The 25,644-nt window shown below is 36.0% G+C and overlaps 1 protein-coding gene across 2 annotated transcripts in view; it reads left to right on the top strand.

Annotated features, from left to right (window-relative positions):
• The window catches only part of Exoc4 (exocyst complex component 4), a 765,522-nt gene that overhangs the window by 46,484 nt on the left and 693,394 nt on the right, over positions 1–25,644 (top strand). For both annotated transcript variants that reach the window (XM_027950110.2, XM_027950111.2), the window contains exon 4: positions 17,811–17,995. In XM_027950110.2, coding sequence (XP_027805911.2) covers positions 17,811–17,995 — 185 coding nt within the window. The remainder of the gene's footprint in view (positions 1–17,810; positions 17,996–25,644) is intronic.

Genomic DNA, 25,644 nt, shown 5'->3' with positions numbered 1-25,644 from the left:
TTTACCTAGGGTTTATCAATCTTGTTGATCTTTTCAAAGGACCAGTACTTTGTTTTATTGATTCTTTATGTTTTTCTTTTAGACTCTATTTTGTTATTATTAGCTCTAATATTTATTGTTTATTTTCTTCTACTAGATTAGGTACTGGTTTTTGTCTTTCCAAGACCTGGTAATGCATAATTAGATTATTTATTTGATGGAATTAAAGATTGTTAAAATAAAATGAAAATAGAAACACCATATATCAGAATCTGAGAATACATTACAAGTAGTTCTATGGGGTACCAGGGAGTGAACTCAGGGGCACCTGACCATTAGCCACAACCCCAGCCCTATTTTGTATTTTATTCAGAGACAGGGTCTCACTGACTTGCTTAGTGTCTTGCTTTTGCTAAGCTGGCTTTGAACTCCTGCCTCAGACTCCTAGCTACTGGGATTACAGGTGTGTAGCACTACAACTAGCTATAATATTTTTATGTACCATATCAGTTTTAGTCTCAGGTCTAAAATTTCTCTCTTAGAACTGTTTGTGATGTATTCTTAGATTCTGATATGTTGTGTTTCTATTTTAACAATTTTTAATTCCCTCAGTTTCTTCAGTGACCTACTTATCATTCAAAAATGAGTTGTTTAATTTCCATATATTAGTGTATTTTCTGTAGTTTTTCTTGCTATTTATTTCTAGACTTTTTAGGGGTTAAAAAGATATAAAAGGTTATTTCAACTGTATTTGCTGAGACATGCTTTGTAGTCTAATATATGACCAATTTTGGAGAAAGTTCAATGACTGGCTTAAAAGTCTATTCAGCTGTTGTTGGATGATTTATTTTGTAGATGCTTATTAAGTCCATTTGATCTATAATATAGTTTAAATATGTTATATCTGTTGATTTTCTGTCTGGAAGACCTGTCTATTAATGAGAGTGATGTATTGAAGTCCCCCATTACTGTTGTTTTAGGACTTATCAATTCCTTTATGTTGGTAATGTTGATTTTTATCTAATGACATTAGATAATGTTGATTTTTATCCAAGTGACAATAACATTTTGGGCAGAAATATTTACAATGTTTATATTTCTTGTTGAATTGCTCCCTTTACCAATATGTAGTGATATTCTTTGTTCTAATTTTGGTTTGAAGTTTGTTGGGTATGAGAGTAACTACTCCTGCTTACTTTTTGATTCCATTTGTTTGAAATATTATTTTCCATCCTTTTACTTTCAGTCTGTAAAAATCTTTGCCTGTGCAGTGTGTTTCTTGGAGATAATATACAGTTGGGTTTTGTTTTTTAATCCAGTTTTCTAGCCTATGCATTTTAATTGGAGAATTAAGACAATTTGCATTCAGTGTTATAGAGATGTGAATGTTATTTTCTGTCACTTTAAAATTTTTGAAATGTTTTGTCAATCCTGACTCTTATTGGCTTATCTTCTTCTGGTGAGATTTATTCTTTCGCAAGTTTTCTTGGTTATTTTTATTTTCCTCTTCTGTTTGAAGGATTTTTTTCTAGCCTATTCTTCAATGCTGGCTTTGTAGTCATGGATTCTTATGTTTATGCCTACATTGGAAGGCTTTTATTTCTGCTTTGATTCTGAAGGATAGCTTTGATGGATATAGTGGTCTTGGTTTGCAGTTTTTTTTCTTTAAGGGCTTTAAATTCATCATACTGTGCACTCTTGAGAAATCTGGAATGCTGATAGGTTTGTCTTTATAAATGACATGGTGCTTCTCTTTTGCCACTTTTAAGATTCTTTTTTCCTGATTATTTTACATTTTAACCATAATATATGATATAGAGGTTCTTTTCTGGTCTTGTCTCTTTGGAGTTCTAAATGCCTCCAGTACTTGCATGCCCGTGACATTTCTGAAATTCATTGAGTTTTCTACTATTATTTAACTGAATAAGTTTTCAGTACTATTAGTCTTTATCTCCCCTCCTTCCTCAAGAGCTATGAATCTTGACTTTGGCTTCTTAACGTTGTGCTAGAGGTCTTGTATAATCTGGTTTCTTATTTTTTTCCTTTGGTACTGATTGAATATTCTTATTTATCCATCTTCTTCTCAAGCCCTGATATTCTTTCTTGTGCTGGATCTAGTCTGTTGTTGAGATTCTTCACTGAATTTTTAATTTGATTGTTGAGTTTTTTTTTATTTCCAAGATTTCTCTTTGGTTATTTTTCATAATCTCTGCTGAAATGCTGTTTCATATCCCATATTTTCTCCCTTAATTCATTTCTTAGTTCTTCTTTTAATTCTTTGATCATTTGAACAATCAACTTTTTGAATTCTTTGTCTGGCATTCATTTACTTCATTGTTTATGGTTCAGTTGTTGGTGAGTTATGAACTTTTGGCAGTGTCTTGTTGACCTGTTTCCAGTGATTCTGTTTTTTTTTTTTGTGTGTGTGTGTATGCGTATGCGTACGCGCGCGCGTGTGTGTGTGTGTGTGTGTGTGTGTGTTTGCATATATACCGTGATGGCTTTCTCTTTCTTGGTTTTTAGTGAGCAGTTACCTGTTTACACTGTGCCCTGGGCTCAGGGTATAATGCATCAAAGCAACCAATCAATATAATCGAAGTGCAGCCACTAGCAGCACTTTGAGAGAAGAGACTAAATTACCAGTAACAGCAGAAATGTAAGAACAAACCATATACTAACATGTAATGAACAATTTATTAATAATGATCTCTATAACCACTAACAAATGAGAAAAGGGAGTGGGAAATAATATGGAACAGATTGAAAAATTGAGCATTAATGATAGTGTGCTTAATACTTTGTTATGTATGAAGAAAGGAGGTAAATTGTGGAGGAGGGAAGAGAGAAGAAAAAATTGTGGAAAGAAGAACGAAAGAATGAAAGGGAATAGAGATGTGAATGAAGAAGGGATGTACCAAGAAATATATTTGCAAAAATACATAAATTTAGAAAGAAATATGAAAAAATAAATGAGAGAAAAATACAAAATAACTTACAAATAAAGTTAATGGAATAATAAACATGCAGACATGAAAATTTATCCTTATTAAGATTCAAAAAAGTGTGGATGAGGAAAGAGACAGGAGAAGAAATGTTGAGAGGAAGAAAGAGAAAAAGGAAGAGAATAAAAATAAGAAAGAAGAAAAGAGGTCTCAAGAAAAAAAAATCCCATCATTTGAAAAAACACAAAATGAGGTAGAATAATGAAAAACAAATAATGAGGAAAGACACAGAAGAATAACTTCCAAAAGCAAATACAGGGGCTGCGGTTGTAGCTCACTGGCAGAGTGCTTGCCTCGCATGTGTGAGGCCCTGGATTCGATCCTCAGCACTACATAAAAATAAATAAATAAAATAAAGGTATTGTGTTCATCTACAACTAAAAACAACAGCAACAACAAAACAAACAAAATCAAATACAATGCCAATTATAAAAAAGTTAAAATTTCTCTTTTTTGGGTTTTAAAATGGAGGCTCTTCTTTATAGATCTTGAATTTTAGATTTCACCACCTTTGGGGAATTGGCACCCATCTCTCTTCCCTCTCCCTGCTGGGTTAAGCTCTGCTAGACCTCTAGCTCTGGCAGTTCCAGTGGCATTGGGGACCTAGAGCATATGCCCTTAGACCTTAGGTGCAGGCCCATGAGTAACGGTTAGCCCCAGCGGGGGGTGACAGTGGGTACATTCAAAATTTGCTGTCAGACTCAGTGGTGGCGATGGCAGCTGGAGGCTGGAGCACATGCACTCAGTTACAGCAGTGGTGTGACAAGCCCACCTGTTCTTCTCTATAGTTAATGGAAGTTCCTACAGCTAGAGACTGGATTTTTTCAGAAAGCAGTTGTGGTCTGCTTTAACACATGCACAGTTGGGCAATATAGACTCCTTATGCCATATTTTTGGAATATGGTATGGACAAATTTCAGGTTCTCTGTGTCATCAATGACCTGTTCATCTTATATGAAGTATTTGTTCATTGGAGACTCAGTGTATGGTTTTAAGCAATGTTGGTACCCAAGATCAGCTTACTGTAAAATCTACTCTTCGGTAACTAAATGTGTTAATCTACTGAATGTTATAATTTGGTATAAACCAGTTAATTATTGGAAAATGCTTGTTAAGAGTGTTGAATTTTAGCCAGGTATGGTGGTACCCATCTATAATCCCAGCCCCTCAGGAGAAGCTGAGGTAGGACGATTACAAGTTCAAAGCTAGTCTGGACAATAACAGTAAGACTCCATATTAAAACAAAACCAGAAACAACTACTGATTTTAATGTTGGTTGATTTTAATCTATTCTTTCTGTTAGTGTTTAGATAGCAATGAAACAATGAGGTTGTCCTATTTGTGCCGGGAAAACTGTGTCATTACTCAATATGCTGAACTTACTTTCTCTTCTTTATAGGCAGGGAAGGGGTGATCATTCATCAATTATTAAATGATTAATGTAGAAGTAAGAGGATAAAGGGCAAAATATATTTACTAGCTTGAGACTTTCTGTGGTCTCACAGACTTGATTTTTTTTTCATTTTTCTGGGAATGGTATTGAGGTGAAAGCACTATGGATATCAGGAGCTGGGAATCCCTATATCAGTGATCAATGATATGATAGTCTTTCCTAATGCACATCTGATCCTACTATAGGATATCAGTTTGAAAGACTAAGGCTAATGTTCTCTAGTAATAACTCATCAGGAAATGATCTGACATATATTTTAATAGATGGAGAAACGATTGGGTCTTTAACATGTGATGATGCAGTTGTTGATCATTTCTGTTGTTTGTTATGTGTTTTCTGTGAAGGTAGCTTTAACCTTAAAGGAGCTTACATTCTAGCAGGGAGAGACAGGTGGTGAACAAATACAACAGCGTCTCATCTCATGATAAGTGCAGTGGGGAAATGTGCAGTAAGAGGGCATCCATGGGTCCTCCGGATGAGGTCATGTGGTTTGCTGTTACACAGGGTGGTCAGCTGTTGTTGCTTTTAGCAGCACTTCAAACCCCCTTCATTCCCTTGAACACTTATCTCTGATTCTCCAAGATGAGTTAGGAAAAAGCTGAAAATAAAGTTATCGAATGAATGCCACATTTTTTTTATCCATTCGTCTATTGAAGGGCATCTAGGTTGGTTCCACAGTCTTGCTATTGTGAACTGTGCTGCTATGAACATCGATGTAGCAGTGTCCCTGTAGCATGCTCTTTTTAGGTCTTTAGGGAATAGACCAAGAAGGGGAATAGCTGGGTCAAATGGTGGCTCCATTCCCAGCTTTCCAAGAAATCTCCATACTGCTTTCCAAATTGGCTGCACCAATCTGCAGTCCCACCAGCAATGTACAAGTGTACCCTTTTCCCCACATCCTCGCCAGCACTTGTTGTTGTTTGACTTCATAATGGCTGCCAATCTTACTGGAGTGAGATGGTATCTTAGGGTGGTTTTGATTTGCATTTCTCTGACAGCTAGAGATGTTGAGCATTTTTTCATGTACTTGTTGATTGACTGTATGTCCTCCTCTGAGAAGTGTCTGTTCAGGTCCTTGGCCCATTTGTTGATTGGGTTGTTTGTTCTCTTATTGTCTAATTTTTTGAGTTCTTTGTATACTCTGGATATTAGGGCTCTATCTGAAGTGTGAGGAGTAAAGATTTGTTCCCAGGGTGTAGGCTCCCTATTTACCTCTCTTATTGTTTCTTTTGCTGAGAAAAAACTTTTTAGTTTGAGTAAGTCCCATTTGTTGATTCTAGTTATTAACTTTTGTGATGGGAAAGGCAAAGGAGCACAACAGACACTAGTATGGCAATATGTAAATCAATGGATGTGTAACTGATGTGATTCTGCAATCTGTGTATGGGGTGAAGGTGGGAGTTCATAACCCACTTGAATCAAAGTGTGGAATATGATATGTCAAGAAATTTGTAATGTTTTGAACAACCCACAATAAAAAATTAAAAAAAAAAAAAGTTATCGAATGAGTGACCTTGGTTTTTGTGTCCCAAATTAATTGAGCAGATTTGTGCCAGCTTTATTTTTGTCTTACAGAGTACAAGTACAGAACTTTGTGGTAACTCTTTTTCATGATTCAAAGCCCTTTTTATTTATATTTGATTTTGAAAGCTGTAATTTCCAGAAAACAGACTGTTTGATAGGTACCTGGGTATTGTATGTGTTTTCCTTCTCTTTTATTTTGCTTTTCTGTCTGCAGTTCATTTGCCTCTTTTATTTTAAAGCTGATAGAAACTTTATTTTATTGCATTAAACCTTATAAGGTTTAGCAGTTTTCGTTTGGCTCATTTGGCTGTAAGGCAATGATTCCTAAACTGCACATTAGGAATTCTTCCAAGAATTCTGAAGCTCAGGCCACATCCCAGAATGATTAAATCAAAATCTCTGGGGGTGGGCCACTGGCTTCAGTAATTTTTGCTGTTCTCATCAGTGATACTGGTGTGCAGACAAATTTTGAACTATTGGTGTAGGGTTTACCTTGTGCCATGGAATAGGAAAAAAAGTCATTGTCATTGTCTTCATTTAACACCAGCTCCAAGTAGTCAGAAATAAAGTATTTTTGTTCAAAAGACATCACATGGTGATCTTCACATTTATGTAGAAATATTATTGTTTTGAAGATGCTTTGTTGCCACCCTCTGTTGCAGTTTCAGGATAGAGCTCATGAGTACATACATGGCTTTTATAGCCTGATTATTTGATCAAATAAGTTTAGTTTAATAGTCAAATTAGATGATTCTTTAGGTTTGGACTGACTTGCTACTTTTCGGAGATGTCTTCTTAATGATATTTCTTATGCATCTTTGCTGTGGGTCTTTATTTTACTGATTGCAGGGCTTTAATGAATTGGAACTGGGGCACTCTTTTATTAACTGACAAGTGGTGGCTATGTGCAGGGTGGCAACATGGAAACAGAGTGGATTTAAATGCTGCAAGAAGTTCACGATTGTAGTCCTAATTCAACTACTCATGGAGTGCTGTGCAGCTTGGACAAATATATCACTTTTTTTTTTTTTTAAATATCATATCTGTAGAGAGGAGATACAAATATTATGTCTACATTATTATGGTTATGAGAATGACAATTTTATGGGAAGAATGTTTTGTAAGATACAAAGCAATATTCAAATTTATAATGGTGGTCAATATTATGGTCATGATAACCACTACTCAGTGTTAGGCGAGAAGAAAAGACAAGAGTCTTGGACTTGTTTATGTTGAGCAGTGTTTCTATTCTGGTGTTGCCTTCAGTAATGTACATATGTTGTTTAGTCAGATAAACCACATGTGTGTTCATACACATAAGTCTATAGGGTCTGTAGGAGGGATTATTTAGGTCAAGAACAATGCCCAAGTCATTTGCTGTCATCCATCGTATTTCTTTTTTTTAGCCTGATATACAGATTTACTGAAGTAGGTTTTCAATTGGTCAGTCTGTGGCCAGATGGAAACTAGATATTTGTGTAAATTACAGCAGTGACAACTCTTGTTGATAGGAGACTTCTGTCTCAACTTGATGATGGTCTGAGAATGCTGATCAGTAGCTTTCACTTAGCTTGACACGATAGGAGAAGCTTATTAAAGAAGTCTATTTTCTCTGACATTCGTTCCAATACTAATTACTTGTGGTTATCTCACTCTTAAAATGAAAGAAGCTATATTCCTCTCACATTTTGTGGGAGTTTAAGAGTTCAAGTTAGTAAAGAGTTGTGTAAGTGCCGAGTATTTCTAAGGGCTTTGGGGCTCTTTCGGAGTACGAGTGAAATTGTCTTGATTTATGTGTGACCTTGAAGTGATTCTCAGTGACCTCCTTTGCCAACTGTTAAGAAGAGTCCTATTCTGTAATCTTTCATGTCCCCAAATAACAAATAAGATGATAGGTTAAGTGACTTTTGGGACATTTGTTAAAAGACAATGTCCTTATATTTTGAGGATAAACCTAGGTTTTAATGCTCTCTTTATAGTGCACTGATGAAAACTGGGAATTGCAGGGTCCATGAGATTTGGAATAAGGAAGGATTTTTTTCCCCAGAAGCTTTTCTATAAGTAATTTACAATTCTTGTCTTTCTTATAAGGTGTTAGGTATAGTTAATTTCATCAGGAAAGTAATGTGGACAGATCTGTTATAAGGCCTTTTTGAATAAATAACCTTCTTAATTTGGTGTTATGCCTCTAGAACCCCTAAATGTGAGTGTAACTTTGGATTTGGACTTCTACTTGGATACTTTTATGTTGAGGAAAAAATTAAGACTTTAATTATTTTGTGTTTTGAAATGTAAATACATACACACTCACATATACAATACACATATATTCCAGTGTTCACACATACACACACACACACACACACACACACACAAAAGTACATACTAGGATATTTATGAAAGATCTACAGAAGTTAAAAAAAATCACAGTGACTTCAGTCTAGGGAATTTTAAGTCGTTTGTGATATAGTCCACAAATACTAAAAATCATATGAGATCTAGTGATAAGCTAATGTTCCCAGTGTGTTGCCAAATGATAAAAAGCATTTTTAAAAATAGTCATTTTTGTAAAACTTGGATGGCAAAATGGTTGGAAGGAATCAGATTAAAAAATATATTATTGCCTATGATGAGTAAGATTATGGGTGATCTTTTCCTTAGTGAGTTTCTGTCTTTCAAGTTGGTTGATGTAAAGAGCAGACTATGAATTACTTCATGATGAATAGAGCAGTAGTTTTTAGGTTGTGCCTAACCCTGAGTTAAATTTGCCATGTATCATTCCTGTTGAGTACAGGTGCTAGGGTAGAATGATGCTACACTTTGTTTGTGCAAATAAACTACCGCCATTGCCCAGCACTACCATAAGACATAAATTGATATATAACATATTTGTGTCAACTTATCAAACTACATCAGGAGCACCCGACACATGGGCATCCCAAATCATATCAGAAACACCAGATGCAGGGGTGTATCGCCCTCACCAAATGTAACCCCCTCACCTAAGACTCATCCAAGGAGGAGCCTCCCAAGATGGGACACAGTGGCACTGGTTTCTTGCATGAGCCTCACTGTGGAAAATCACCACAGCAAAAAACCTCTGATTCCCTGTCCTTGGGCTTCAGCTCAGCATGGTTTCTTCTACTAGTGATGACAGTGCAAGGGCACTGCAAGCTGACATCTCAAGTTGACACTCAAGTTGACATTCTGAAAGTGCCATCCCTCTGAACCCTACCTTGACAACTCTGTGGAACTGGTTCTTCAAAACCCTTATCTGACCACCTCCAGGGACTCTTTGCATTTCTATTGCTGTCTGCCTTTGCAGAACATCCTGTCACTTTGTGGCCACCTCAATCCTTTCTTAGTCTTTTTTAACCTCTGTTTATAAGTGTATATATATCACCTATGACTTGAGTGTTATAGATATTAGGAATTAAAATTGGAGTGGAATTAAAGAACTTATGTTTGCTTAACCTAAAATAAAAGTGGAGTAGCTTATGAATTTATTGTTAAATTCTGATACTGTGGAAAGATATAAATATATTCAGTCTATATTAATGCAAATCTTACTCACTGCAATTGAGCATATGTTAACTTTGAAATTTAGAATAAAAATAAAGTTTAAGAAAAAAAGTGCCTTTCTGGACCTCACTTTTTTTTTTTTTTTATAAATCCATAAAATTGTGTGGAAGTCCAGTTTCATCAAGCTTTAAACTCTCAAATAGAAAGTTCTAACCAGGCACAGTAGTAATCCCAGGTATTTGGGAGGCTGAGGCACGAGCATCCCAAATTTGAGGCTAGCCTGGAGAATTTAGGAAAACGCTGTCTCAAAATAAAATAAAAAAGGCTGGGGCTATAGTGTGCCCCTGGTTTCAGTCTCTGGTAGTGTAAATACTAAATAAAACAAAAGAAAACACAACCATACAACAAAAAACCTTACATTTTGTTATCTTCGAATCCTGTTGGGTTTATCTCTGTTCAGTAAAGAACTGAAGAACAGGACACAGATAACAAGCAAGCAGCAGGGTTATTGCAAAAGCCACAGAAGACAGACTTCTCCCAAGAGAAGGGGACCCGGAACCAGAAGTCTGGTGGGGGAATTATGGCTTGTTTTTTTTTTAATGATCTCTGGAATTTCCTCCTTTCTTTATCTCCTCCTCTGACTATGCTCTCATTGATTGGTGTCCCCTGTGTCCACGTGTCTCTTTTAGGCTTTCTATTGGATCCCCCTCTTAGGAGTTTGAGAATAGAAATGTCTGTCTGATTGGGTTGCCAGCTTGTGTCCTGAGAACTTTTATCAAGCAGAATGTTGACTTCATTAGAAGACCCTCTCCATGCTTCTTTGTTCTGTCCCTGACCTCACTCATTGTGCTACCTAAGCCCCTCTACATCTCCCTCAATTTCATCTCCAGATACTGTCATTCTGTGAAGCCTGGTTGATGAAATATCATAGAAGACCCAGCTTCCCCTACTTCAGTAACAAAAATGAAATAAGATATTCACCTTAATAAAAAATAGGAATTATTTGTGATAGAATACCCTATTCAGTAGAAGAATTTAAAAAGCCAAAGTTGGGTGAGAGTAGTCCAAGGTAAGCTTAAAAATAGCTTAATAAAATGGAATGCTTTTAAACAAGTCAGTTTTGATGGCAGTAGTAGGGTGAGACCTTTCATGAAACTATAAGTCCCATTTAATTTCTTTTGAGTTTTGTTTTCTAAGATAGATTCTATGGTACTTTAATGAAGAAATCCATAGGTAAAAGGTCTTTTCTTTGACAACACTTTATTTTACAGCGCCCCCCTTCACTCACTTATCAATAACTTCATCTCATTTGCTTATCCTGTAAATTCCATTATCTCCCAGGCAGTCCATTGCATTAAGCTCTTAGTACCTAATATCGCCTCATTTACATTGACACATGCTTGACCTCAGCCCTTCTCCTCTCTTTGTTAATGCACCAACAAGCACTGATATCTCTCTGGAGCATTATCATTTGGCTGTTAGCTGAACTAATAACAACCCTTCATTTGAGCTGATGAAGGTTTATTAAATAAAAACATGCAATAACCCTGGCAGTAATGAAGGGAGAATGGAGGTAGACTGCATCCTGTTTTTAATGTTGAGAGCACTGCTGAGTCTGCATTATAGGAATTGGTTTCCTGAGGGAGCTGGTGTACCTGACCGGTCTGATCAATATTGTGTTATCAGACTGATTTAAAAATGGGCATTTTTGATTGCCTGATTTGATCACTGTGGATTAGCATGTGGGCTGAGGAGTTGGGGGGAAAAGGTGTTCTTCCTCCAGGCACTTGTCCTTGCTCTGTGATGCAGCTATCTTGGGAAGTCTGTCTTCAGTACCAGACTGTCAATAGCCTGAGGCCTTCAGACAGTGGCAAAGCTGAGCAACAGGGAGCCAAAAACATCATCTGTCTGTCTTCTCTAGTGAAGCTAGGATCAAACATTGTTTTTCCTTTAAGTTCTCCAACATTCCCCCAAAACTTTGCCATAGCCATGACCCTTGAATGATTTTTCTTAATTCTCCCCAGCAGGTCTCATACTCCCCCCACCCCGCCATTTTTGCTTGATGATCAGTCCATTCCCTGTGCTAGCTGGTGTCATGCTATAAACAGAAGTGAAGTAGATGATAATTGAGTTTATATTTAACAGTTGGGATTTTTGTGAACATAGGTTCATTTGCTTTGCACTTTTATGTCATATACACATAATATGGTATTATGTTCTATTAGTAAAATTGTTCCTAATTTATCTGGATCAGTTACATATACAGGATTCTATGAAGGTCAGAATTTTCTACAAGTGTGTTGTAAAGTTCCAGAGATACCAAAGCTTTTAGACTTTCTCCTAAAATTGATAGGTTTGTCAAGCTAAAATAACAGCAGAGTGGCTGTACAAAGAAATGAATTTATTTAAGAACAAAAGGGATTATATTCCAGGATACTCATGCTGTGATGAATCATAGGCACTTCCAAGGAGGCAAAGGAAGAAAGAGGGTTTAAAGTAAAATGAAGAAGTTTACAGAAGTTGTTTTGTAGAAAAGGACTTTGGTCCACGTTTAAACAAACAGGGCTGGGCACGTGTCCTGGCAGAGCATTCTTAGTTTAAAGTTGTGGTGGCCTTTGTGCAAGGTTGTGGTTTCATAGAGTCAGGTGCTAGTTTATAATCTTAAGGATGTGCCCCTACTTATGACATCCTGATTGCATTTTATTAGGGTCTGGCATAAGTAACTTCATTTTGATTTTGACAAGTTTCACAGGTTGAACCATATGAAAGCCAATATTTGATCATTTTGACCTGTAAAAACACATTTTGTTCAAGTTAATACAGGTAAGATGCCATATTGGTTTTTTGTTTTTCTTAAATAGCATTCAGTATGTTCTACCAGTTCCTATCTTGATAAAGGTCAAAATTTCTGCAAATAAGGTGTAGCAAAGTAGGAGTGTTTGATGAGAAGGATGGGGGGGACTCTTGTTTCTTGTGTAGTAAAGGACTTCCCTCTTGCTTAGAGGTGAGTTGGAATCACTCTGCATTCACAGGGAGTCTTGTAGGCTTCTTTTAGTCTCTTGAAAGTTCCTGAGCTTGAAGGTAAACATTTGGAAGTCAAGGCCACCCAGGGAGCCAGGCCTGAAGTCACCTAGAGTTACCTTCTAGTAACTAACAGGTAGGGTACCAACAGTGATTACGTTGATACCAAATCAATCTGTCTTTCCAAGGCAGTTTTTCTGGTTTTTCATAGCCAAAGATTTTTTAGTATTCTTATTTAGTTGAGATTGTTCAAAGGTTTGTTTAACTTGTGTCTTATTTTATACCTGTAGGAAGGGATAAGGTATCAATTCTCTGTAGTAGCCTACTTTATTTATTTTTTATACCTTTATTTAATTAATTAATTTATTTATTTATTTGGTGCCAGGGATTGAACCCAGTGCCTCATGCATGCTAGGCAAGTACTCTATCACTGAGCCACAACCCCAGCCCTATCTTTTTATTATATGAATAAGTTGGGTGGTAATCACATTTTCAGAATAGTTACTTTGTCTCACTAGAAAAATGCCTCCCTAAGGGAGATTTACTCTTGAAAAGTGACCTATTGAAAAGTGTCAAAGCATTTTGGAACTATGTAATTATCAAAGTCCTGAAAGAAATATTTATTTTGGAGTCAACAACAGCAATGCATTTGCTTTCTTGGTTTATATAGTTGCCAAAATAAGCAAGTTCTGTAGCTAGCAGATGTTTTAGTTATCAGATTAGTTTTTTTTTAAATTTATTTTTGATATGGTGGATTGAACTGGTACTCGACCACTTAGCCACATCCCCAGCTCTATTTTGTATTTTATTTAGAGACAAGTTCTCACTGAATTGCTTAGCGCCTTACTTTTGCTGAGGCTGGCTTGGAATTTGTCCTCCTGTCTCAGCCTTAGGAGCTGCTGGGATTACAAGCATGTGCCACTGAGCCCGGCTCAAATTAGAGTTTGTTCACTTATAATTTCCATATTTTTAGATTGAATTTAGGTATTTTTAAAAAAACAGTTACTATATCATTTACCTTTGTGTATCTTACCTTTCCCAAATTAAAAAATGAAAAGTTCAGTAGTTTTATAGGATTTATTCAGCGAAGGAGCTACTGAGCATGGCAAACTTCAGTGTTCCTCTAAAACGTATAGACTACAGAATTAGGTATTTCTAATTAGAAGTTTGAGTCAGATTAGCTGAAGACAAGCACATAACTATGAAATAATAATTTCCTGTACTTTATACAGAAATAAGATTGAAAAATCGAATTTGGGATAGAATTTGTGCATTTGGTGGTTTTTAATCACAAAGATTTTTCTTTGTTATAGACCGGTATCTCAATTTAAGACAAAAAAATTCTTGATTATGTATATTTTAACTGTGTACTTGACCTATTTTTTGTGTTACAGAAACATTTTTTTGATATTTTTTTTCTTACATGGATAGGTTTCTAGTACTACAACATGCTGTCCTGTTCAGTATTGTGTGTTAAAGTATTTTGGGAATGTATATTTATCTTCATAATCCTAAAAGAAATATTTATTTTCAACTCTAAATCAGATTTCTGTTACCTTTATGAACAGTTTCCTACTGTGTTGACTAAAACACTGATATTCTGTTAGATGGTAGTAAGTATTCTGTGAAAGAATTCCCTGCTAGTAGTATCTTTTTTCTTACAAAGTTTATTTAAAAAAATGTGTAAGAAAAATTCCAAATATATTTAGGTGACTCTTCTCATGATATAGAAATCTAACTTGAAGAAATGGTGTGGCGTACTGGAAAAGTCTAAGAGTTTATATTAGATATCATTTAGGGCATGAATGTATATTGTTTATTCTGTGACTAGATACATAGGCAGCATTAATTAATTCACTGTCCTCTGTACTGTCTACTTTTCTTTCATCTGCTGTGTCTTGTCCTGTAATTTTAGTATACATTTGTGACTTTGTTCAAATTTCCTGTCACATTGATTTTGATTTTTTTCCCCTCTAGTATTGGGTATGAACGCAGGGCCTCATGCATGCTAGGCAAGAGCTCCACCATTGAGCTACGTCCCAAGCCCCCATCCTGTCGAGTTCATTTTGTTGCCTAGTTGAATACAAATTCATCTTGTTCAGTTTCTATTGATGTTTCATCAGTGTCATTTAAAAAATGCTCTGTAGTCATTGAATTGGAAAAACCCAATATTGTGGTTTGGATCTTGAATGTTTCCCAAAAAGCCTATATGTTGAAGACTTGGTTGTAAGTCTGTGGTGCTTTTTGGAGGGAGGTGGTAGAACCTTTAAAGGGTGGAACCTTGTAGAAGGAAATTAGGTCATTAAGGGCATGCTTTGAATGGGATATTGGGACTCTGACCCTTTCCTTTGTTTCACTTTCCAGCCCCCTCTGCTACATGTTCCTGCCATGTTCCCCGGGCCACCCCAGGATCAAATCAACAGGACCAAATGCCATAGACTTAAACCTCTAAAACTATGAACCAAAATAAAATCTTCCTCTTTATAAGTTGTTTATTTCAGGAGTTTTGTCCCAGTTATGAAAAACTGACTAACCCAGTGAAGTAACTTATGACTATTTTTCATATACTTAAAAAATACAGCCTCAGTTATGCACATTTCTAAAAATAGAAGGTTACTAAATTATTTTTCTTTTAGGAAATCCCAAATACTCAGAAATACTTAGTCATTACTTGGAAACCAGACTCTGTAGTACAACAGAATTGACCACCAGTGACAGGATGGTCTCTTAGGCTGAGTGCTGCCTCACCACGTTTTCCTTCATGTGTAACTTTGTGGTGCAGGCTACTTAAAACCACACTTAAAAAATGCTAAGTTTTAAAATTGACTTTCTAGAGATCAAATGTTGCATTGATAACTATTTCTTCAAAATGGCTTGATACCACTAAGAAGATCCGGGGAGGAGCAAATGACGACTTTGCCTAGTTCCCAGAATTTTAGCTCTACAAATAGATTTTTAATAAGTGAAGGTCAGAAAATAAAGCACTGTATTTTCTAATAGGAATAAGAGACTATTCTTAATTCTCTTTTGTGGTGAGGTATCCAAACTTTGAAGTTCTAAGATCCCCCTTGATTACATATGTTAATTGTGTTTTGGGTCAAGGAAACATTCAGAAAGTTTGTCCTATAAATGATTGGTGGTTCAATGAAGGAAAGAACCCTTGCTGAAAATGCTGTTGAAACATCAGGTAAATCCTCTCTGAGATTCTCTATCTACAGAATAAATAGGTGTTGCTAAAAATAATTTCTATGACACTGTGTGCCAGGCACTGCATTAATTGTTTCACCTGAATTTTTTGTAAAAAAAAAAATTGATTAGATTGTTTTCAAAGTTGATATTGTCATGTTGTTTTGTATTTGGAGTGTGAGCTGTTTGGGTTAAAAATCTTCATGCAAATTTCTACAAATAAATCAAGTGTGGATGTGCAGTGGGTGGTTTTTAAGCTTAAACATCTCAGCTGGATTTAATTACCTTAAGGGATAAGGCTACACGATGGGCCAGTGGTTTACCAAATTATTTTTCATTTTCTGGATCTTGATGTCACTGAAGGTTAATGCATCCTCTTTTCTTCATTGGAGACCTAAGTTAAAATCCATTTTAGGGCATAAGTGTAAATGAATTTGTTGTTTTTCCTCCTTGGGGACACTTTGGTCATTTTGTGAGGCTGCCTTTCCATTTGGAATTGCTGGCAGCTTGCACACGGCCCAGGGGCTCTTGTAGCAGGGGCAGTTGCAAGTCAGCGTGAAAATGAACTGGCAGGGCTCCAGAGGGCAGAGCTGGCCCAGGGCTTGTCACTCTTCCATTCCTTGATTCTTTCTTGCTTAACTTAAGCAAACTTATTTACTACTGACATTTGATTATAGCACATCACAAAACAAGTGATGTGTTTGTGGGAAAGCCATTGGATTTCTTTTTTCATTAACCGTTTCAGAATGGTTTATATTTGGCAGCTTTGCAGTTTTCTGTATTCACTGTCTGCAAACTCTAAGATGACTCCTTAAACTGCTGTACATCTGTGATCAACCTTTTTGATCATCAGTATGTTTTGGGGCTTTCATTGTTTATTGTTTTTGTATGAGTGTTTGATTTGGGAGGCATATTTGTATTTATAATTATGTTGAGTGGTTCCACCGTGAAGTGGGTAACGGGTAGTCGGTCATTATTTCCTCTACCTATTAGAGTATGAAGAAGTAGAACCTAAGCAGGGAATAGTCACAGATCTTAGTCCTTCAGGGCGCTGGTGTGCTCTTCCCCCTCCAAGCCCAGCTTGTCGTCATGTCATTTCTTTTCGAGTCTTCTTTTAAACATTCTTTATGTCTCCCTCATCATCCTTTTTTTTTTCCTCTTGAGGAATAGTACTGAAAGTATATTTTTCACTTTATATTTTCTTCTTTTAAAATATAAAAAATATTTATGTATACATGGACACACATTATTTATATACATAAATAAATGGGATCATATCATATGTGCTTTTTTTTCCCTTTGTAGTTATTGTTTTGAGTTTCAGAGTCAGTTGCTTTTTGTTCTCAGAATCCTTCACCTTCTCCATTTATTTAGGCATTTCTACACCAGTTTGATTAACCCCATCATTTTTATCTTTAAAATCTCCCAAACCACTTTACACCAGGAATATCGTCCTCTCTATAGTTTATCTTCTATTACCATCTAAATTACATTTATTCTCTCAAACTGGATCAGGATAAGGAGGAGTCAATGATTTGCTATTTCCCACTTGTAGCATTTGTGTAAAAAAAAAAAAAAAAGTGCTTCCCTCTGTGTGTGTGTATATGTGGGGAGTGAGACTGATCTGTGTAGATATACATATAACTTAGTTAGCCAAGCTCTGACTCGTGAGCACCATGAGAATAAGCTATTAAAACCTTCATATAGTATGCTTTTATTTGGTCTTAATCTTCAAAGGCTAAATTTGATTAAAAGCTGATTTAAATAGTTAGCATTTGGGATTCTTGTGAGAATATGAATGATATAATCATTTAATTGGGGAGGTCACTTCTGTGTGTCTTTCAGTAAGTGATATGTGTGGAATTAAATAGTACATATAGCTGTAGAGCTTCACATGCCTTCATGTTTATCTTGGTCAAGAATTTTCTTTATTTACCTTAGATGATCAGTCCTTTAAGAGCAGGACTAGACATCTACCTGATGCTCAGCCATGTTTGATGTATGCTCACAAGGCTTTCATGAACTGCCTTTTCATAGTACCTTAAAAATAGTCTTTCTTACTTACTGTATTGCTGGTTATTATTTAATTGTCCATTATTGGCTCTCCTTTTGTGTCTTTTCAGGTATCAGCAGTAGAGTCTTTGGAGGGTCCCCTGCTTCAGGTAGAAGGACTGAGTGACCTCAGGCTGGAGCTTCACAGCAAGAAGATGAACCTCCATTTGGTTCTCATAGACGAACTGCACCGGCACCTGTACATCAAGTCCACCAGCCGAGTTGTGCAGCGAAACAAGGAAAAAGGGAAAATGAGGTGGGTTAAAGTGCCTCTTTGTCATAGTGTCTTGTGGCAATTATCAGAAGAAATATTCTTTGTTTTCAGAATATTCTAGTTTGTTTTATTTTTCCCTTAATGTACTGTCTCTGAGACTTGAAGATGGTTTTGTAATAGCTATTCCTTGTTCTGAGAGGTGGGCATCAAAGTTTGTTGATTCATTCATTGTACACTTATTGTGGACCTCTTTCATAAGGATACCTAAGAAACATTTCCTGTGGGCCTCTTGTATATTGGATGAGAGACACTCTTTTATATCTCAAAAGGGAATGAAAAATTCTTTCTTTTTTTAAAATTTGGCAGTAAAGTCAGTCAAGTTAGGAAATATAGATATATGCACTAAAGTTATAAGATTTATTGTTACTTAGGGTTATGTTTAGCTTTAGGCATTCTTCCTTGTGGAATTGTTCAGAAGAGGTTCAGAAAGAACACTTTCCTTTTACTCCTTGGATGGTTGTAGTGTAGCTCTGTGTTTAAGGGTCTGGGTGAGCTTAAGAAATCCGTTGCTTTAGTATAGACCAGATAGGGAATAAGCCTAGATCTTAAGATGGTAAAACGTTTGGATTATTAACATATGACAGCTGTGCAAGTGCATGTCCTTTCAAAATTCTTTTAAATAGCCATAAAATCTTTTCAGAGGGGATTTTAGTACCATATTCTGAAATAGATATGCTTTTGCTTTTTCATCCATGTATACCAGAAGAACACTGCATGCTGGCACTGAAGTCTTTCAAGTCCTATCCTTTTTGAACAAAAAGTGCTAACTTTGTGTGTGAAGCTTTAGTTTAGCCAGAGATCCTGACAGAGAAAGAGAAATTTGTACCTTTTCAGCAGATAGACATAATATAAACTTGCCAGGCACGTTCCATTCCAGGTAGGAATGTGTACCCAAGACAAAACTTCAATACAAGATCTGAATAGGGTTAACTCTGAGTTACCCATTCTGCAGAGAGGGAGTGGGAGTGCTAAGGAGATTGTCTCCAGAGTTTGGTGGTAAATGGTAGGTCTGATGGATTTCTTCCCATTCCAAGAAAAACAGTAAAACAAAATTACCATGAGTCTTGTCAGTTTCTATGCCATATAGGAAAATAAGTATTATGTTGAGGTATCAGAGGAAACACTCTGATAAGGAAACACTTATTTTAAAAAAAGAATTTATAAAGCAAACAAGAAAAAATTTGGGAAACAGAAGCTCAAGTTTTCTCAAAAGAAACTTGATGGTAGTAGATTACATGATTGTTTGAAATAATCTCTTTTCCTCTTCCACTTCAGTGGGAGAAGTACATTTGTTCCCCTCTAGTTTTGGCTTTTACTTTTGTGAGTCATTAGGATGTGTAACACAGACAGAGGCTGCAAATACTCTTGTGCTGGTAAATGGGGAGTATGCCCTCTCGTGCTTCCTCCATTCCCTGCTGGCTTTTTTTCCCCCAGAGGAGGAAGAGAGAGACACAGAATCAATTCAAGACCAGCAGACCTGCCCAACGTGGATCAGCTAGCACCAGAATATATGCTTATTGTTGACATCATGGACCGTTTGTGGTTGTAGGCAGCAAGTGTATCGCTTCTATAAAACAATAACAGGGAGCAGCTAGAGTGGAACAGGGAGAGATGCTAAGAGAACTACAGTGTGAGTTAAATGTGAGAAAAACAAAAGCGAAGAAATTTAAGTCTTAAAATGTTAGACGAATCAGCGATGTGGAGGAAAAACTTTCCTCCTCATGAAGAAGAAAAAGACAAGGTGATAAAAGAAAGATGATGGAATAAAAGATGGAAAACAGTGATCAATCCAATGATTTTAGGTGAGGATTACACTAAAATGATAGTGCTGTGGACTGTATTGTGAACCACACCCCCTAAAATTCACATATTGAAATCCAAATCTCTGGAACCTTAGACTATATTTGGAGATAAAGTTTTTCAAGAGTAACTAAGTTAAAAACAGGTTATTATAGTAGCTGCTAACTCAATAGATTGTTGTGCTTGTAAAAAGAAGGAATTTGGACAAGGAGAGATACAGTGAGAAGACAGTAGAGGAGAAGATACACATCTACACACAAAAGAGTAAGAGGAAATCAACTCTGCCCACATCTCGACTTCAGATTTCTGGCCTTCAGAACTACAAAAAAATATATTCCTATTGTTGACAGTCAGTCTGTGGTACTTTGTTATGACAACCTGAGCAAATCAGTGCAGAGATACTCAGAAGCAATAATTGGAATGTAAATTAAAAAGTCTGCTTTAACAGGAAAAAAAAAAAGACCTTGCTCTGCAAATCAAAAGGATTCAAGGTAAAATTAAAACAAAATAAAAAAAATCCTTAAATGTGACTTAGGAATTTTTTCATTAGAAACAAATTCTATAAGCACTAGGAAGAATAATTCTGTTTACTGCTCTGATAGAGACAGTTATCTGCCTAACCAGTATCCATTCTCCCCTTTACTTTTGATGGCAATCCTGTTTGTTCCTGGTGGCCGGAGACCCAGCTTAAAGGCTTTATTTTCTATTTTTCTATATAGCTAGAGCTGATTAGTGGGTCTTCTGCTTGCAAACTGTTGAATGAGAACTCATGGGAAAAATTTTCAAAGATGCCAACTAAATTGGCATGCTTACTGTTTTAAACCTTCACGTGCCTTTATCTCCTTCCTATCTGTGACATGCGTCGGTGCCATGAAGTTATTTTAGACACGAGATGTCCTCAAGAATAGAAGGTCACATCCTAAACTCTGATGATGTCCAACCATCTATTAGAGCCTTGGATGGGCTGCCTCTTTTGTATGAGAGGAAAGAATCCTTTGGTTTACTCAGATCACTATTATTATGTTTTGCCCGCCCTCCCTCCCTAGCTCCCTTCCTCCTCCCTTCCTTCTTTCCTTCCTTCCCTCGCTCATTCGTCTTTCTATACTGGGTATTGATTGAGTTCAGGGGTACTCTACCACTGAGCTAGGTAGAGTACCTTTTTATTTTTTGAGACAGATTCTCACCAAGTAGTCGTAGTTGGCTTTGAACTTGTGATCTTCCTGCCTCAGTCTCCTGAAAGCTGGGATTACCTGCATGTGCTACTGTGCCCAGCTATGTGTTCCATTTTATATTGTAAACTCTAGTTTTGATACACAAAAAGGAGTAAAAGTCAGGCTCATCAGAATTTGCTGACCAGTAAATGTGAGACAACAGTGGAGTCAAGTCTATAGTATAATATGCACCGATGACCAAAGATTTCTAGGCCCAGCCAAGTGGCTATGGGTATGCATAAGTAGCTGAGTGTTCTCATATATGAATTTGTAGACAAGAAATAAATTACTAGTGTTTTTTTTTCCCCTAGAAAACTACTCACAGATAAACTCTGTCATAACTCAAAAATCACAGCTTGAGAACAATACAGTTATAGATAGCTTGAAACAACTTTTGAAGAACATACACCATTTAATATGTAAATTTGTATATGAGTAACTAATAAATGTGTGTTTACAAGCAGAGAACTACTGTTGAAGAAGAAGGTCTGTGTAGTCATGGAATACTTCCCTAATAATAAGCAGGATTTATATCACCACACTGAGTTAGTAGAGAGTGGGAAATTTGAAGAGGCAGAAAATAAAAAGGAAAATTGAATTTTTGCTAAAGATGAGTCAGAGTTGGTTTGTTTTAGACTTTAACTATTAGAGAAAATACATTTAATTTTGTTTTTATGACTCTTGATAGGTATGTTTAGAGATTTCTGTATTGTTTAAGAATTATTAGGGAAGACAGAATCAAATAAAACATACTTGGTATTTCAGAGGATGATGTGTTAGCTAAGATTCTTGATTGTAAAGAGTAGAAATCTATCCTGAGAACTAAAACAGCTATGGAGTTAACTGGAAAGTTATCATATATTTCACAGAATTTGTGAGCATTCTATACAATCATGTTCTCAAATGTACTAGGAAGGAACTAAGGCAAACAAAGCAGTTGAGCACACAGTCTTAGACCACATGAAGGGCCCATGAGGGTTGCTACCACTGCTGGTACTGTGCTTACCATGGCTGGATTTTAAACACTCCTGTCAATGATCTTTAAATGTCCTGTTTCTGTCCTTCATCTCCTCCAACGTCCGAGTCTTGGGTAGAAACGTCCAGTTTGCTGAGCATCCTGGGCCCTATCTTGCCTCCTTTAGTTTCCATAGTAGGAAGTAGGTCCATCTCTTTGCTTTGACTCCATGGGGATTCTGCCCAAATAAAAAGATTGTTTACATGGTTAGTTTCCTAAAACAAATAAAATCCAATAACAAATTTCTACAGCAGGAGAAAACAAAGGAAAGCATATGAAGGCATCTACATATAAAGAACAGAGATTTTTGAGTAGGAAATAGACAAGTAGACACAAAAGAAGACACATGACTACATGAAAAAAATATTAAACATCATATCTGGAAGAAATAAAACAAATGGCGAGACTGTCCTTGTTCTTACCTCATAAAGGTGTCAGTTGCAGTTAAATCCCAGTTGAGGTTTTTGAAACTGTCACATGAAACCTGAAGTTCACATGGAAGAAGAAATATATAAGATTTGCTTTAAAAAAGTTGAGACGGGAAGTTGTGATGGAGGCTTTTCTTATGTGATATCAAAATATATTGTAAAGCTATTTTAGTCAAAATAATACAGGCATGCAGATAGAAAATCAGATTGCTGGGATAAAATAGAATTCAGAAACCAATCCCAGGATTCATGACACTTTAGTATTTTATTGTGTGTGGGTGAGTCGTAGTGATAACGGGTGTTTAGTAAAGAGTTGAGCCAACTGGCCAGTGATTTGAAGAAAATAAATTTAGATACCTATGTTTTTTTACATACAAAAAGTTCTAGCTAGATTTAATAATCACATGATAAAACTTCATTAACATTAAAATACAAGAACTAAGTGTAGAGGATGCTTTTCTAAGAATGTCAGAAAATGTAAAGAACAACATGAAATAATCTAAATATTGAAAATCTGAAAAGGTGTCTATAGCAAGATGGAACCAAAAGATAAATCGCTGACTCTGAGAAAAATATTTATATTATATAAAGCTTTAGTAACTAAAATACTAAAATAGTTTTCAGAATAATAGTAAAAAGGGCAAAGGGTAATTCATAGATTTAAATGCAAATAGGTAATAAACATGGGAAGATTGTTCAATATCATGAGAAATACAGATTGAAGAAATCAAATGCAGTTTTTTAATTAACAGATAATCAAAGTTAAAGACACCCACAACATACTTTGTTGGCAGGATGGAAAGAAATAGTTTTTTCTTGGCCAAGATGCCTTTTTAAGCATAAAAATTTGCATAGTCTTTGAGCATGGGAGTCCATTTCTAGGAATGGAAGTACAAAAGTACTACTAGTTCATAAAAATGTCTATAATAGGATGTTTAGTGCAACATTATAGGTAAGAACAACAACCACAAATCCCCACATGATTGTAATGTTCATGAAGTGGAATATGGTTCAATGCATTATACATCCATTCCATGTAATGCTGGACCTTCAAATGGGAAAGATCTCTATGTGCTGATTTGGTAAGATTTCTGAAATATGTTGGCCCCCCAAAACAAGTTGAAAACAATATATATTATATGAACTTATTGTGTAAGAATTGAGTATATATTTAAATATGTATCACTTATATTTATATAGACATAAATACTTGTATGTGTATAGAAAATGCCTTGAAGTATAATACCAAAGCTCTCATCAGAGTTACCTATGGGAAATAGAATTGGGAGGTGAGGAATAGGAAAGGACTTCCCTGTGTGTACTATGAGCATGTATTACTTGTAAGATACTACATTTATCAATGATTTTAGAGATTTTTTTTTTAATGAAATGTAAAAATGTTTAGATTGTACTGTTGAAGGGAAAAACTAGAATTCGGAACTGTATGCAAGATGATAAAAAAAAAATGCTGAAAACATCAAATGTGCCTTTTCTGGGGTATGTGTGTATGAAGAGACTTCTCTTTTTTTGGTACCAGGGATTGAACTCAGGCACACTTAACCACTGAGCCACATTCCCAGCCCCCCCCCCCCCCTTTTTTTTTTTGTATTTTATTTAGACACAAGGTTTCACTGAGTTGTTTAGCACATCGCTGTTGCTGAGGTTGGCTTTGAACTTGAGGCCCTTCTGCCTCAGCTTCCTGGGCTGCTGGGATTACAGGCATGTACCGCTGTGCCTGTGTCTTAAACTTTTTAAAGTTTTTTAAAAAAATCTATTCCTTTTAGATACATGTGACATTAGAGTATATTTGGACGTATTTTTACAAACATGGAGTATATCTTATTCTATTTGAAATTCCAGTTTTGTGGTGGATAGACTTTTTTTTTTTTTTTTTGGTAAAACATTTTGAAAGGTATTACATCAAAATGAAGTTAATGGCTTATTTTTATGTTTTCATAAAAAACACCTTTATAACCACATAAAATAATTAAAAAGTCAATTTTTTCATTTATTGCATGCCTCCTGGGTTAGCTCTTGGCTTGCTCTTGCTTCTTTGGACATCTTCAGACATCTCCTAGCTTATGGAGCAGAACGTTTCAAACTCATGGGTTTGGTGTCTGTATTTGTCTCTGAAATGTGTTGAGATTGTTGTGGATCCCATCATGTTATTTGATCCCTGTTTCATCTTTTATTTTTTTCTGTTTACATGTCATTTTCTTTTCGTTTTTTTTTTTTTTCCCCTCTTTGCTTGCTTGCTTGCTTTATTTATTCATTTGATCTTGGGGGCTTAATCCAAGGTTGTTGACCTTATTATTACCCATATTCCCAGCCCTGTTTTTCACTTTTTATTTAAATGAGACAGGGTTTCATTAAGTTGCAGAGGCTGGCCTGGAACTTGGGATTCTCCTGCCTCAGACTTCCAAGGTACTGGGATTACAGGTGTGCACCACTGCACCTGGCTGCTTTGATTTTTAATGTTTTCATTTCACTTTATTTTCTATTACCACATCTTTGTCCTTGGTCTGCCATTTGAAACTATGACTCTTTTTTACTTTTATGTCTTCTAAATCACTCATTGTTCTTTCTGTATGTTCAGCCAGTTCATAGAACTATATAGACTTACTGTGCCAGTCATTCCTGTTTCATGGTTCACTTAAACATGTACTAAACGCATAGTATCAAATGACAGATATTTCTCATCTCAGTGTGACTTAACAAACTTTTATGTGCATTTGCTCTTTGATAGGTACTGTGCCAACTGTCTGGTTATAGAGGTTATAACTAGAGTTATAGCTTACAGTTCAGCTCACCTGTGTCAGTCTTTGGTTTGATATTAAGATCAGCCAGATGAGTTGCAACTATAAATTTTGGACATAGTTGGACCATTGATTACTAAGCAAAGGAATAGAAATATGTTCTAATTAAAAAGCAAATATTCAGTAAGCCTAGTACTTCTTGCCCTTCTTTAAAAACAAACAAACAAGAACAGTTTTCATGGATTTAATTCTGAGATCAAACACATTTAGAAGCAGATCCTAATTAGCTGGGATGGTTGATTAATGACCAGAAATTTCTTGGGGTTATGGGGGCAGTAGTTGTTGTTTATTTTTGGTTTGGCTTCATTTGTTTTATAGTTTTCCTGTCCTCCACCATGTTGTTATTGAATTGCAAAACACA

The sequence above is a fragment of the Marmota flaviventris genome, chromosome 1 (assembly GCF_047511675.1).
Source record: "Marmota flaviventris isolate mMarFla1 chromosome 1, mMarFla1.hap1, whole genome shotgun sequence".
NCBI classification, from domain to species: domain Eukaryota; kingdom Metazoa; phylum Chordata; class Mammalia; order Rodentia; family Sciuridae; genus Marmota; species Marmota flaviventris.
Note: the sequence above shows the minus strand (reverse complement) of the source record. Positions and strands in the feature narration are given on the sequence as shown.